At 40.2% G+C, this 16,532-nt stretch overlaps 2 protein-coding genes across 2 annotated transcripts; both read right to left on the bottom strand.

The window, feature by feature from the left end:
* Positions 1-92: 92 nt before the first annotated feature.
* On the bottom strand, positions 93-7,863 carry LOC149098614 (uncharacterized). Its single transcript, XM_089276710.1, has 2 exons — positions 1,306-7,863; positions 93-735 (listed from the first exon to the last, which is right to left on the bottom strand). Exon 1 carries the CDS (start codon positions 7,861-7,863, stop codon positions 1,708-1,710), a length of 6,156 nt encoding a protein of 2,051 aa, XP_089132836.1. The 3' UTR covers positions 93-735; positions 1,306-1,707.
* Positions 7,654-16,463, bottom strand: LOC110047498 (N(6)-adenosine-methyltransferase non-catalytic subunit METTL14-like). Its single transcript, XM_089277501.1, has 12 exons — positions 16,336-16,463; positions 15,778-15,954; positions 14,957-15,028; positions 14,526-14,594; positions 13,740-13,827; positions 13,535-13,590; positions 13,380-13,414; positions 12,802-12,946; positions 12,547-12,639; positions 11,910-12,125; positions 10,408-10,519; positions 7,654-10,227 (listed from the first exon to the last, which is right to left on the bottom strand). Exons 1-12 carry the CDS (start codon positions 16,453-16,455, stop codon positions 9,926-9,928), a joined length of 1,485 nt encoding a protein of 494 aa, XP_089133627.1. The 5' UTR covers positions 16,456-16,463; the 3' UTR covers positions 7,654-9,925.
* Positions 16,464-16,532: the final 69 nt, after the last annotated feature.

Consider the following 16,532-nt stretch of genomic DNA (forward strand, 5'->3'; position numbering starts at 1 on the left):
CTAAAATCAATTTGTTTCTGCACAGTGACACTGGATTGAAAATATGTTAATTGTATTATGGAACAATAAAAAAAACACGGGGATACAATCAGTTTCAGTCTAAGCATATCAGTTTTATTTTAATTTACTGTGAAGTGTATCTTTTGAAAATGCAGCACAGTGAAGTTTCCCAATCAAATCAGTTAAAAATGTTATTCTTACTACAAGAGAGTGTGTACAAAATACTCGGCAATGTAGGAAGTCCATTAGAGGTGAAGTGAAGATGAGAGCAATGAGAAGGGCTGATTAGATAACACTACAGAGAACTGCACAATACACCTTATTCCAAAATGGTCCTGTATTGGATATTGTAATCTCAATTGAAACAAAAACTGAGGAGGTAGACAAAATTAATAATAACATTATAAAAATCTTTGTTAATTAAGATCTGATATGATTTCTATTGGATAAAATTACAAATCAGTTTTTAAAACAAGTTTCAGAATATTGTTGTACAAGTATCACAATTCATTTATCCAAATAGTCCAATTAGAAAACAGTAAAAACACTTCTAAAGCATCACATGTAACGTCAGGTTCACAGCGACTGTTGAAAGGCTGAATTGTCACTTGCTAGACAACTTGTCGCGATGAGACTAGCGTGTGTGGGAGATGCTTTACTAATCGAATAAAGCCAGAGATCACGGAAAATCAGCTGTGATTGACGGTGATTTAATTGACGATAATCGAACGTAAACTGAAATATAATGAAATGAATAAACTAATTACCAGATAATAGAAGATTACAAGATGACAAGAGTCACGAAACAATAATAGCAAACATTCCAATCATAACTGCGATATGACAATACTTCCAGTGAAACTTCTCAGTAAAGATACAATTAAAATCATCAGTGATCCCAAGCAGATACGCATACTGCTAACTGTCCTAATACAATAAATGACTACACTCTAAAAACTTGAAAGCAATAAAATTGTACGATGTGATAAAAACGTGCTTGCGTGAGCGCCACTGAAAGCGATGTGGGAATTTACTAGCAAGGAAAGGACTTAACTGAATTACCAGAGATTCTTATAGGACAGTTGCTAAATAGAAACCTAAGCTAGGGGGAATGTGAACTATAAAGATCTATCGCTAAAAACAAGATGAAATAAAAACTTTGAAAACTGGGGCTCTGCCACGTGTTGGACTTAGTACAATAGGCTGTTGCATAAAAAAACCGAGGCTAAAGGTACTTAAGGTTAAAAAACGTCAAAACTTGAAATTTATACTAAAAAGCAAGCATAGAAAATAGTTTGTACTTACACATCGGTTCCCGCTTGCACTCTAAATAGTCAAGGGTAGCTTAAAACTTAATTTACTTGAAAACACGTACTGTGCACGCACGATAACTGAAACTTGAACTACTGGCGGGAATATGCCGCTAACACTATCTATATACGTCCACGTGTAAAAAACGGATGACGTCATTGCTAAGCAACAAATTGGCGAATCAGAAAGAGTTAAGATTACTCACTTAATTAGAGAAGCCTCGATATAGTGTTCATTACATGGCTCCCCTGAAATATCCAGATATTTCACTAATCACTGTTTATGTAATTAACTAATGTTCAATGTCTACAATGTTCATAAGCTATATTTATCACGAAAATTAATGTCACAGTTCATGGTTGGCAGCAGGCTCCTCGGCCGGGACTACTCCGGTCTTTACTCAGGGGATGGCACAAGGAGTACCAGTTTCTGTACCGGTCTCTCCAGATACCGTATGGGTCCTGACCTCCTTCCTTTCTTGTCCAGGCAGGCATCTGGTAGAGCCACTTGAACTTTGCGGACTTGACCATCCTGGCTTGGGTAGGCCGTGGCGACGCGGGCGGGTTGCCATGCATTCCGTGGAAGGTTGGTGTCCTTAACCATCACGACATCGCCGACACGTAGATTTCGACGAGGCCGCGTCCACTTCTGTCGTTCCTGAAGACTTAGTAAATACTCTTTTCGCCAGCGGGTCCAGAATTCGTTGACGAGGTGTTGCACACGTCTCCAGCGTTTGCGGGTGTACATGTCAGCTGGCTCGAATTTTCCGGGTGATGAGAGTAGAACCTTAGATTTCATTGTCAGCAAGTGATTAGGGGTTAGCGGTTCTGGCGAATCTGGGTCTGAAAGGTGATTGGTGGTGAGGGGGCGGCTGTTGACTATCGCTTCCGCCTCGCACATTAGCGTCCTCAGGGACTCATCATCCAGCTGTGTACCATTGTTAGAGAGAAGTGAGGATAGGATTGAGCGCACCGTCCTTATTTGCCTCTCCCATACTCCGCCCATGTGGCTTGCGGCTGGAACGTTCATCTCGAATTTGATCCAGTCACACTGTGACTTAAGGAGTTCTTCCTTAATACGGCTGTCATTCATTTCTTCTAAAGCTTCTTTGAGTTCTCGACGAGCTCCTACAAAATTTGTTCCATTGTCGCTTCTTAGCTGTCTCACTGGGCCCCTACGACTTAGGAAGCGTCTCAACGCGTTTATGAAGGAGTCTGTGTCCAGCGAGGCTGCAGTCTCCAGATGGATAGCTCTTGACGACATACAAGTGAATAGGACTCCATAGCGTTTTAGCTCCTTGCGCCCTTCTTTAATCGTGAATGGGCCAAAGTAGTCTACGCTGCAATATGTGAAGGGTGGGCAGCTTTCTAGTCGGTCCTCGGGAAGGTCAGACATCTGCTCAATAACGGCACCTCGCAGCTTCCTACATGTCACACAGGAAGCAATGACGTTGCTCACAGCGGACGAGCCTCCAATGATCCAAAAACCGCGGGATCGAATCTCGTTGAGCGTTATTCCTTTGCCTTGGTGTTTGCTGCGCTCGTGGTAGTACTTAATTATAAGGCTGGTCACGTGGCTGCCTTTGGGTAGGATTACTGGATGCTTCACCTTGTCTGAGAGATCTGCATGCTTGAGGCGGCCGCCAACGCGTAGGACTCCGTATTCATCGATGAACGGATCTAACTTGTTGATTGAACTGCGTAACTTCGCAGTTTTCTGCTTCGGGAAGGATCCCTGTTCTTCTGCTTCCCTTGCAGGTAACTTAAACTCGCCTTGAAAGGCCTTAGACTGCGCGGCGTGAATGATTGACCTTCCGGCCTCCTCCAAATCTTCGGCTGACACTTGGGCCACTTCGCTTGGTTCTTTGTTCACGCGTTTCCTTAGTTTCTGGATGTACTTTGAACAGAGTGCTACTGCTCGCCGGGCTCGGTACCAATCAGAAAAACGCTCGATTCTCTCTTCTAGGGTGGCCATTCTTTGATCGACTAAGGATGATGCCATGGCGACGGATTTCTTGACCTTTGGGTCGTCGTACTTCAAGTTATGTTCTTGTTCGTCATCGTTCAGCCGTTCGCCTTCTTCCTTCCATAACATCTCTGGTCCCAGAATCCACCGCGAATCTCGGAGCTCATCGGTCTTCATTCCACGTGACGCTTCATCTGCTGGGTTCTGTTTAGTGTCAACATACCGCCATTGGCTTCTATGGGTACTGTCTTGTATCTCTTGTACTCTGTTAGAGACGAATACATGAAAACGTCTGCTTTCATTGCTTATGTACCCAAGTACAACTTTGCTGTCCGTCCAGAAGAAGTCCTCATCGATCCGGTATTCTAGCTCACGATGAATCTGTTGACTTATCCGTACGGAACAAACAGCGGCGGTTAGCTCGAGTCTCGGGATGGTTACAGGTTTGAGAGGAGCTACTCGCGATTTTCCCATCACGAAAGCGCAGTGGACCTTGTTTGCATCATCTACGAGACGTAAATAGCTACACTGGCCATAGCCCCGGACGCTTGCGTCACTGAAATGGTGCAGCTCTGCTCTGACGACTTGACCGAAATCTTTAGGCTTGTAACACCGAGGAATCGTGATGCTCTGTAGTTTCATCAGTTCCATTCTCCATTTCTCCCATCTCATCTTCGTGTCTTCTGGTATTGGATCGTCCCAGTCCAAATGGAGACTACATAACTCTTGCAGTATTGACTTTCCTTGAAGCATCAGGGGGGCTACAAAACCTATAGGGTCATATATAGAGCTTACGGTCGACAGGATACCTCGTCTCGTGCATGGTTTGTCTTGCAGGACGACGCTGAATTCGAAGCTGTCAGATTCGACGCACCATTGGACTCCTAGTGTGCGTTCTAAGGGAAGTGCGTCCAGGTCTAGGTCTATCTCTTTAACTCCCTCTGCCCTGTCACTCTCGGGGATGTTCTTGATTACCTCTTTGCTGTTGGACAAGAACTTGTGAAGATTGAATCCTCCTTGATGACACATGGCTTTTACATTTTTCACCAATTCTACTGCTGACGCTGCTGTAGCGACTGACTTCAAGCCGTCATCTACATAGAAATCGTTTCGCACGAAGTTGGCTGCTTGTTCACCGTATTCTCCCTCGAAGTCATTCGCGGTTTGCTTGAGTGCAAAGTTGGCGCAGCTTGGTGATGACGTCGCGCCGAACAGGTGGACTGTCATGCGATAGTCTACAGGATCTTTAGAAAGATCATTCTCCTCCCACCAGAGGAAGCGAAGCAGGTCACGGTGCTCGGGATTGACGTGGACTTGATGGAACATGCCCTCAATGTCACATGTCACGGCAACGGGTTCTTGTCGGAATCTCAACAAGACACCAGTAAGGTTGTTGGTCAGTAGAGGACCTTGCAACAGATTCTTGTTCAGGGATTCCCCATTGTATTCTTGGCTGCAATTAAAGACTATTCTTAACTTCTTTTTCTTCGGATGTCTTGTACCGTGATGATTAATGTAAAAGGTCATGCCAGACTTCGCCTCAGCATCAGTCGGAACCCTTTCGGCGTAGCCGTTTTCAATCATGTCTCCCATGAACTTCATGTACTCTTCTTTGTATTCTTTGTTACTCGGCGACGTAAACCGTTTCTTGAGGTGGTACATGCGTCGGACAGCGTCATCTCTGTTGTTAGGGAGACCTTTGAAGCTTTCCTTCAACGGGAGTGGAAGTTCGTAGTGGCCGTCGTCACGTCTGTGTATGCGCGTCTCTGCGATGTTTAGAAACCTCTTGTCTTCCTTGGAGAGACTTTGCTGAGCCATGTGCTTATTTTCCGCAAAGTCCATCTCAAACATTTGATTTACATAGCAGGGGTTTAGAACCTCCTTTGTCTTGTCTTCCAGGATGAAACTAACGTGGCTTGTTTCAGGCGTGTTCTCATGTGCTATAATCCTGTTGCACGTTGCTACACCGTCTTCGTCTAGGGGGGTCTCTGAAAGATTGGCCGGTCCGACTATGCACCAACCAAGGAGTGTTCGGACTGCGTATGGATCTTCGCTTTTACCAGTTATCACTTCCTTTGGTTTAATCGCCTTCGGGCAGTTGGATCCGATCAGTATTCCAACGTCGAGGTTTTCGTCTAGCGGAGGTATTTTGTCCCTTATTTTCTTCAGGTGTTGCCACTTGTCTGCTACTGCTGGGGTTGGGATTTGGTCCTTTCTGGATGGGATTATGTCTCTTGCATACGCCTTAGGGAGTTCGACCTGCGCGCGTCTGTCGGGGCGCTCCACTATCAATCCGTCGATACGGGATACGGGGATTACTTTGCGGCCGTGCATTGTGCTTAAATTGAGACTTGTGTCGACTCCCTCAACTCCAAGCTCGCTCTTTACCTTATTTGTCACGAACGTCGTGTCACTAGCGTCATCCAAGAGTGCGTACGTTTTAATTTCTTTGCTGGGATTATCCTTATGGTACAGGACTACAGGCACGATTCGACACATGATGATGGCGTTCGATGTACCGACAGAACTGTGGGAGACGCTGGCAGCGTTTGAGTGAGCAGACTCGGCAGCGTGGTCTGGTTGCAAGGGTTGGGGTGGATTGCGTGACGACTGAGCGCTTGGCGGAGTTTGCTCGCTGCGTGTCTTTGACTTTAGAGTCGCTCCGTGTAGCAAGGTGTTGTGACGCTTTCCGCACTCACCACAGGTTTGCTTGGATGTGCAGTCAGCGGAAACGTGACCCGCTCTGAAGCATCTGAAGCATAGGCGTTTCTCGATGATGAGATCCAACCTCTTGTTTGCAGTAGCCTTGGTGAAATTGCTGCACTTCACTATTGTATGTTTGCCATTGCAGGCTGGGCAGGACTGTTCGCGCCCCGATGTGGCTGCTGATTGTGTCTGTTCAGAATGGCCTACTGGAGTGGTAGAAGTGACCAATGATTGACTTGGATTGATTCCACCTTGATACCTCGACCTTGTGCCACGGGTGTTGTCTCTAACCGGGCCGTTCCTTTTCCTTTCTCTCTTAAGTACGTCTGGAGAAAAGATCGGGTCGTTTGCTACTTCGGCTTCTTGTTTGACAAACTTGACAAAGTCCGTAAAACCCACGAGTCTCTTTCCCTTTACCTGAGTTTCATGAGCGGACCTACACCACTTGACGCCCGAGTACGACGGCAACTTGGCGGAGATCGACTGTAGGATCTGAGTAGAATCCAGCTCCGACATAGATTTCATAGTCTTCATAGCCTCTTCACAGCGCACCAAAAAGTCAGAGAATTCCTCCAGTCCTTTACTATCACCATCACTGATCTGTCGCCAACCTCTAAGTTTCTTTTTGTAGTCTTCGGCTACCACCACAGGGTTTCCAAAACGCTGATCGAGCAGTTTCCGGGCTTCGCTGTATGCGGTTTCAGAGTTTGTCGCTAGGAAACCTTTAACCACCTCGTTGGCCTTGCCGGTCGTGTATTTTTCTAAGAAGAACAATTTGTCCTTATCAGCGGGGACGTTGGCGGCGATAATACTATCAAATGCGGTCACGAAAGCCGGATATTCGAATGAGTTGCCGGAAAATGTCGGAGGCTCCTTAACGGGGAGGTGAAAGGTCCTTTGTTGATTGATTAGCGCTGAGCTTAATTGCGTTTGTTGGGCTTGAAGGTTGACCAGTTGGTTAAGGGCGAAACTTATACTAGATGATGGTTCAAAGTTCGGTATATTGTTTGCTGGTTGCTGGCCAAAGTTGTCTGGAATCGTGTTAGGCACAAAAGGAGGGTTGTTGGTGTTCATTTCCTGTTTTGCAATTCTTGTCGTGACGGCTGTTGGTTGTTGGGGGCTTATCTCCTTGTCCTCGAGTTTAATTTCCTGTTTTGTTTGCGTGTTTAATTTATATTCTTCATCTAGAATTTCTTTGAACGCACTTTCTTCTGCCTTTGCGAGCGCATACTCCTTTTCTAGTTGAATGCGCCTGAGTTCATTTTCCTTTTCCAGAAATTCCATTTCTATTTTGACTTTAGCTGCCTTTGCTGCGGCGTCCGCTCTAGCTTGTGAAACGGAACGCGAGGAGGACCTAGTCGACCCTTTAGATGACTTGGATCTTACTTTTGATCTATGGCTCGACGAGGCGCTAGATTTGGTGAAAAGCGATCCTTTTTCAAGGCGCTGGATTTGTTCACAAAGCTTCATTCTTTGTTCAGTAAATTCTCGATCTCTAACGTCATACCACTGATAGGATTCTTCCTTTTCTACGGGACTATCCAGCAGACTTTCGTATGTGTAGCACGCTTGATTAAAGACATCTTTTAGAGAATCTAATTCATTGCGTTCGACTTCCAAAACTTCTAATTCCGTTTGGGGATCTTCACGTAGTTTCTTAATGTGATCTAATTTTCTTTTAAGATTTCGGAAAGCTGTTTCTTTTCTTTTTGCTCTCAATTCCTTTAGAAAGCTCTTTCCCTTCTCTGAGAACTTCTGTTTTCGCTTTGAAATTTTGACATTGAGTTCTGACTGGGCTATGGGCACGACATTTTCTCGGTCTTCATCAGTGTCTTCGTCAAGAAACGACGCTAGATCTTCAGGTGCGGATGCGATGCTCATTGTTTGTCACGAAATACCGATGACGAATTTAGAGCAAGCACGATGTTTTACTGTAACGTCAGGTTCACAGCGACTGTTGAAAGGCTGAATTGTCACTTGCTAGACAACTTGTCGCGATGAGACTAGCGTGTGTGGGAGATGCTTTACTAATCGAATAAAGCCAGAGATCACGGAAAATCAGCTGTGATTGACGGTGATTTAATTGACGATAATCGAACGTAAACTGAAATATAATGAAATGAATAAACTAATTACCAGATAATAGAAGATTACAAGATGACAAGAGTCACGAAACAATAATAGCAAACATTCCAATCATAACTGCGATATGACAATACTTCCAGTGAAACTTCTCAGTAAAGATACAATTAAAATCATCAGTGATCCCAAGCAGATACGCATACTGCTAACTGTCCTAATACAATAAATGACTACACTCTAAAAACTTGAAAGCAATAAAATTGTACGATGTGATAAAAACGTGCTTGCGTGAGCGCCACTGAAAGCGATGTGGGAATTTACTAGCAAGGAAAGGACTTAACTGAATTACCAGAGATTCTTATAGGACAGTTGCTAAATAGAAACCTAAGCTAGGGGGAATGTGAACTATAAAGATCTATCGCTAAAAACAAGATGAAATAAAAACTTTGAAAACTGGGGCTCTGCCACGTGTTGGACTTAGTACAATAGGCTGTTGCATAAAAAAACCGAGGCTAAAGGTACTTAAGGTTAAAAAACGTCAAAACTTGAAACTTATACTAAAAAGCAAGCATAGAAAATAGTTTGTACTTACACATCGGTTCCCGCTTGCACTCTAAATAGTCAAGGGTAGCTTAAAACTTAATTTACTTGAAAACACGTACTGTGCACGCACGATAACTGAAACTTGAACTACTGGCGGGAATATGCCGCTAACACTATCTATATACGTCCACGTGTAAAAAACGGATGACGTCATTGCTAAGCAACAAATTGGCGAATCAGAAAGAGTTAAGATTACTCACTTAATTAGAGAAGCCTCGATATAGTGTTCATTACATCACACTTTACATCAGCAACGAACCATGATAGGATGTGCTACTGACCAACTCTTATTCAATATTATTCTTCAAGACAAGGTGTGCTAACCATTAATTTTTTCAAGGAAAAGCCAGTTACTCTAGAAGTAAAATCAAACACTCAGTATTTTTTCACTACTTGGAAAAGAAGATCTAGACATACCCTTTGAGGCTTTTAAATTACCTTTTTCAAACATTTTCTACTGGTTCTCAGAAAATCACTAATGACGATACCATTAAATATTGTAATATTTGAGTAGTGCAGTCATAAATGTCCAAGACTTGAGTAATGCTTCAAAGAAAGGAAATTAGTCAAGGTTCTAACAAAAACACCTTTACTTCTGTTTACTTGAGAAAAAAGCTAAATATATATATATATATCTTTGTGAGCAAGTAATGCAATCTTTTAGCAACACGAGATTTCAGATTTTAAATCCCATGGCAACTGTTTCATTTTTTTATTCTTATTTACTTTTTATTCTTATTATTTTTTTTTTTTTTATTATTATTTTTTTTATTGCCAGTTTTTCAATGTTATATAGCATCTGTTTTTCCATATCATAGCAACTGTTTTTATATCTCATAGCAACCTAAAGTTAGCTTTTAATTGCCAGTTTGTGAAATTTAACGGCCATTCATTGATATTGCCTGATGAGTGTGGTCATCCTTTGACCATACGAAACAGCGTTGTCGCAATAAAACAATGAATTGAAGTCTTGCTACCACTGTTTATTATCTACACTGCTACTCTCAGAGTCGAGCGCTCTATAAATTTATTCTGTTCAAGTTCAAGAAGTATATATATATATTGTTCCATCTTCTCAAAGAAAACTAAAATTTAAAGGCAAGCACTCTGTAAGAGTAAACGACACGAAGGCAAAAAGTACAAACTTTGTGTTGCTGTATGATAATGACCACATTCTAACTAACTTGATGATACTGTAGCAAAACACAATCATGGTTTTTCTTATCAAAATCATTGTTTTGGTAATTTTTGATCCTGACTATCTCACAGAGAAGCTTACAAAACCCCTTCCTCCCCTCCCTTGAAACCCTGCCCCTCTCATCATCCCCCCACGAACTCCTCCCCTTGCTCTAGGACCTGGGCCCCCACGACTGGCTGCATTTGCACCCCCACGTCCTCCACCATCTCCTTTGTGTTTTCCTGTGGGAGATTTTGGTCTAAGAGTCTCAATTTCTTGTGTGCTGCCAACGATAAGGTCTTCAGGTCCATTGGAAAAGTAGGAATTGTATAGATCGGCAGAGAAGTTTGAACTTGACAGACTTGGTCCTACTGAAAGCCAACCTTGAAGAAACCAGAAAACAATCAACAATTTAAAATCTGTAACATGGCTGCATGGAGAAATATCTTTGAGAAACCAATATGAGGCCAATGCTGTTGGATTTTGGCCGCATAATTGTGCTAAAGAAGATTATTACATTGCTGTCCTGAAGTAAAATTTCAAATTCAAATTTAAATTGTTACCTGGTCTCAGGGTATCATCACTGCCAAACAAGTGAAGGCGACGTCGTCCTAGACAGAAGTGCTCCATAATATGAAATATTTCAGTTGGCTTCTCCGTGCTTCCTAGTGCTGGCTGCAAATTGGGGGAAAAAAGTACATCACAGACTCACTACTTATAATGTGGAGTACTAGTTGTCAAGATCCAAACCTCTGCAACAGCCCATTCAGATTGTTTATATCTCGGAGACCTTGTGTGGTCATTTCTGAGAGACGAATAAACCACCAAATAAGACCATGTCAGATCCATTTGACAACAATACTGATTGTTTACATGTATGGTAAACACCCGCATATAAGAACACATAATCTTGGGGTTCAGGCTGATCTAGTTCTAATTTATTGGCTGCTTAGTGAGAAATCAGCCTGAAGATGTTCTTAATATGTTCTTAAACTTTGTTTCAGAAATACTAGACATAACATGTTATTAGAGGTTTAGTTAGTACATTTTATTATAAATAAATAAGTAAGTAAACAAATCAGTAAATCAATGAATAAAATAAAATTCAGTCAGGTAGTAAACAAGTTAACATTAAAAAGTAGAAATGAACATTTTTTATATATTTCTTACAGTCATGCTAACTCAACTGGGCCACCATTGTCTAGCAGCAACCATAGCTATATGTATTGCTTTCTTATTTCAACACCCTCTCCCTTATTACACAAGAACATGTTGTATTTATCAGGCTGAACTGGTTCTTATATAAATGGTGCTTTATGGGCCAAATTTCAGCTTGATGTTCTAAATCCATTTGTTCTAATATGCAGGTGTTTACTGTATTCCTCTACTTGACATTAGGCCAATTTTGATATACAGTTAATAGGGGTTTGACTGTATTAAAATCCTAACTTAGCTCCGAGGTTTAGGAGAATACACAAAAGAAATTGATTTGAGGTTGAGAGATGAATTAATTTCTTTACTTTATTCCCCTAATCTTCGGAGCCAAGTTATAATTTCAATATATCTGAACTGGCCCATTATTAACTTACTGCACCTTTCAATAACATGCAGACTCTAAAATTCAAATCTCAACCAACAAATGCGTTTTTCACTACCATCAATCAAAATGTTTGGCAGTTCCACCCAGCTCCCGACTACTGCCAAGCACTGTTTTGTTTTCTGAACTGTGCTCAATGATTTGATTACCACACACTCGGCAGAAGTCAGTAGTTGGGAGGAGCCACCAAACATTTGATTAATGGTAGCGTAAAACACATTTGTCAGTTGAGCCTTGAATTTAAGAGTCCGCATGTTATTGAAAGGCGCAGTAATGCTCGTTTTGCAATAAATGATTATGCTGGCATCTTCAAAGTCACAGCATTTAATCATGCCAAAAAGCTAATTTTTTTCAGGCTTTCTTTATCTGTACCTCTAAAAGGCTTACACATAGCTGGTATCAATAATAATAACACAAAAAATAAACAAATAAATAACTACTAATAAAACATAGATAACAATAATTTACCTCTTCAGTGATAATGAGGTCAATATCAACATTTGCATGAATAAAGTCTCCATCAGTGCTTCTCCTTACAGTGCCTTTGATTCCCATCAGACAGTGTTCTTTAGTGTGTTGAAATATGGCATCTGGTTCAAGATATTTTGTGTTTCCAGGATTGGTTTTATTTGTTTTGATCCAGCAAATGTCCTCACAACGACGAAAGCCCCACTTCTTTAAACACTATTCACGGGAAAAGAAGTTAACGGCATGAAGTGCAGTTAAGAAGTAAACATATCACTATGCAAGTTCCCTTCAGCACAGAAGATTTTGAAACAACTCCAGGGATGAGAGGTAATTCCTTACTTATTTACTAAGGAACATTTAGTTTTCTGTAAAAACTAAATTTTGTAGATATCATTTATTGTTTCCTTTTTTGATCATCTGTGTAATTAAATTGAGAAAATTAAATTTTATATATACATGACTGTTAATCATTATTCACAAAAAATTCTCTTCTTAAAGTACACTAATGACTTTTTCATTACTAATTTTGCATTTTCACCACCAATAGCCAGTGAATTTCTCATTGAGTAGCACCCTCCAACAGAAGTGAGTGACTGACTTGAGGAGATGTTTGAAATTCAGTCTATGTAAATTATACCTTTCTCCCTTCATTAAGCCCTTCGTGTGAGCCACACCAAAGAAACAGGAATGAACGTTGGGCTGCAACTTTTTCTACCTCCAGTTTTAGAATCTGTAGAGTAATAAGTAATTTTTTTATAATATTTAACCACAACATGGTTGTAGGACATACAACTTTCATTTTGCATTCAACTTTCATTTTGCCTACAACATTCACATATTTTCCCTTGAAAAGTACATAATGTACATTGAAGGAAAATTTACTGGAACTGACCTCATCCCAAGTCCATGGTTTCCAGCTGAAGATGGTGCCTGATGCACGACGCTGATATTCCTCAAGGGGTGGGTCAATATACACCACGTCAAACTTACATTCCAACTCATCCAGATCAAACATGTCAAGGTCACATTGAAGATACCTGAAAACAACAAAGAATTGGAATGATTAAAATCTGTCAAGGAGCTGAGAACTGATGGCAAGGTTTTATTTGTCCTTAAAAGATCTCCTTACGATACTTAGCAGTATCTTCAGTTTACATTTTTAAGGAAACAGAAAAAATGTAATGGGAAGAAATAAGAAAATGATCAACACATTCTCAGAAGACTCAAATTTACAATTAATCGAAGGAATAATAAGATTGCCAGAGCTTGGCAATCACATGGTTCTAATTGGGGAATGCATCAAGTCTGTATCATATTCACAAAAATTCAACTCATCACAAAAATAACTTTGCGACAAACGTAAATCTTAATGACGTTATTCAGAGTAAAAACAGTGTAATCCTACTTTACCAGTAAATTATAATTATATTTTTTGAACACAAATTGTGTTACTGTCTAGGTAGTACTTACATTGGATGAGTAGCTCTCTCTGCAATGATCTCATCCTACAAGAAGAAATGTAGAGTGAATACTCTGTTTATGGCTCTAAAAGGGCCATAAAATCCAATCTGGATATCCAGCCCTCCCAATCAGTCAATAAGCAAGTAGTATTTGCACAGCCTTACCTTGAGCCTGATGAGTTCTCTCAATTTAGGATACTCTTCAAATCTATCTGCGAGACCTATCATAACGAATGGATGAAACAGTTACCTTCTAAAATGTGCAGCTTTTGTTGACACTTGCCACTTGGTAATACTAAGTCAGTAGAAGAATCCTTATTAAGCTTATTAGTAATTATTATGGCTAATTTAGTTTTAGAGCATGACTCACCAACATCTCTGATAAAGTTGTGAGGCCTTTGTCCTGTGTCAACAAAATGCTGACAGTAATCATTATGGGGGTTGGCACTTTGTGTTCCCTGGAAAAAAACATAATTTACAACTTATTATTTAAATTATGTCATTGTATAAAATTAATATGTTCAAACAAGCAACTCAAAAGTCAATATCACGATGGCAAAGTTGTCACCAGGTAATGCTCTTGCACACACGTCTCTCTCTTAACTTTTTATTTCCCAGCAGTTATCAACATAAAACATCCCTTTCAATATGATAAGATTTAATTAAAAGGTTCTTAAGACATTACACCTGACCAATTGTCAATAAATTAAATGCCTTTGAGCAGTTTTCAAACTTTGTCACCAAGGACAGATCCCATATTGTATCAGTCACTGTAAGTTGTTGTTTTTCCTGTTGTTAGTTAGAATTTCATGCTGCCACATGACAACAATACCTTGTTTATCACTAACAGCTGTTGTTCCCCTTTCAGCTGTTCTCCTTGTACATGTATACTAGTAGCTTACAAGCACCTACAAAACCACATGCTTTGACGATAAGATCACATGGCTGGCTGCATGCTGGGTGTGGCAGGTCTGAAAGCTGACAGGATTTGTATCAATATGTCAAATAGGGGGAGGAGCATTGACCTTATAGTTAGTGCACTGGTTACGAATTGAGTGGTCCGGGTTCAAGCCCTAGCCAAGATAAGTGTTGTGTTCTTTACCATGTCAAAGATGTCAAAGAGGCAGTTGTTTATGACCCTAAGAATAGACTTTACCTTCAAGAAATGGCTAGAATCTTTGTAGACAACCTCTTCCACATCATCCTCTTCAGAGTCCTCTTTACTCTTGCAAAGAAAAACAAAATAATACAATAATTTAATTACAAATTGTATTCTTATATGAAGGACTACGGGTCTTTCCTAAATTAATTTCTCGTACTTATATATGTATGTCTTGTCTTTGTCCTATTTTGTTATTACAATTACCACTTGTCAAAATCTTGAAAGAAAAAAATGAACTGAATGATCAAGATGGAAAGTCTAGACAAAAACATGCACAAGTACCATATAGCATAAATCACCATTGACAAGCTTTCAAGAGATTGAAGGAAAAACTTTTCTAGAAGAAAAAGCTTTTACCCAAGTCTAAACAGGTAACAACAACAAACACTCGTAAGTCCATGAGCTTCAATACAAGTCAAGCTTACTTTGTCTGGGTTCTGACCATCCCCTTGGGAAGAACTTTTTCCTTCTTTTTTCTCCTCTCGTGATGTCAGCACCTGGAAGCAAGTTGTAATTTTAAAGGACAAAGTTCCATAATATATACAGTATAATGTGCTAATGGCATGATCAGTATTAATTGTAGAAAACCTCAAAACAAAAAGAAAAGAAAAACATATAGTGTGGAAAGAAAGTGCTGCCATATATATTGTAGCCTGGGGTTTATACATTTTCTGTTTGGGCTAGTGGATTATGTTCATCACTTGCCCAAGGGACATTTGAAATTTCTTGAGAAAATTTTGGAGGAAGTGCAAGTAACAGACTGAAGTATTGTAAAAGATGAACTTTTTGGGAACCAGACTAGTGAGATTGATTTTCAGGTTAGTACATCATAGTTAAAGCTTTCCCAAAGGGCAAGCCCAAATATTGGTTTTCTTTACACCCTGCACATCATTATTGGTGCAATTTGATATTTTCCCGTGTTTTGGTGTATGGTGAATAATTTATATGAAAAGTAATGTATCTGAAACAAAGCAAAATACAAAATATACTAATTAAGGTAATATTGAACCACAAATTATATTTATTTTACTAATATAACTTGAATAGCTAATGACTAAAATTTTTGAGTACATGTACTGTAGTTAGCTAAAATTGAAATACAAGAATTCCATAAACGGCAAAATATCAATCATTGGGTAACTGGATGTTTAGCTCCCAAGTCAATTAGCCCCTAACTGTTTGGCCCCTAACCCCTAACAATGAATCTTGGTGTTCCTGTGGTTTAGTAACCTATACTAATACCAACCTTAGTTGGTCCTGCAGGGATACCAGGTAATGCTACCTCTGTTGCTGTACTGATGTTTGTGTTACTTCCATGCTGGTCTATATTCTGCTTCTCCTTTGTTAATTTTAATCTTTTAACTTCTTGTTCTTCTTTACTAGTTAAAAGGTCTCCAATAGCATCACTTCCTGATGCACCAAGCTGAATAACGAAATGAAACTTTAATTCTCTATGCACTCATGTCAATACTTAATTTACCGCTTGTGAGCCAATTACTTAAAGAACACACCTGTGTCAACTCTCTTGTGGTATGTACATTTAGATGACTTTTACTAGTATATGACTCAAAACTTACATAACTTGTTAGCAAATATACGACAACAAAGATAATCATACATGACTAGAAGTTGCCAGCACAATTTATAAGTCATAACATGACCCCGGGAACATAAACTCACAATGAAATAATCCTTAAAATATTTGCAAAATAATATATTGTTGATGAGTTCGCGGCATAATTTTCGTTCAAACACTGGAGAATGTTCATCTGCTGCCTCATAATGTCACTGTAAGCATTTTTACCTGTTGTGCAAGAATTTGACGCCGAAGTTTCGACTTTTCTTTGATCTGTTTTAATCTGTCACCCATGTTTTCACAGCTAAACGTGCTTAGAGGACCGCCATTTTTGAGCTTTGTAACCATGAAGCTATGTCACCAGGCCTTTCTGGCGGGAACTTGGCATCCAGGCCAAGTCGGCTCGATGGCCGAAAGACAGATTG

The sequence above is a fragment of the Orbicella faveolata genome, unplaced genomic scaffold (genome assembly GCF_042242905.1).
Source record: "Orbicella faveolata isolate gen_17 unplaced genomic scaffold, um_ofav_v1 contig_46, whole genome shotgun sequence".
Lineage (NCBI taxonomy): Eukaryota > Metazoa > Cnidaria > Anthozoa > Scleractinia > Merulinidae > Orbicella > Orbicella faveolata.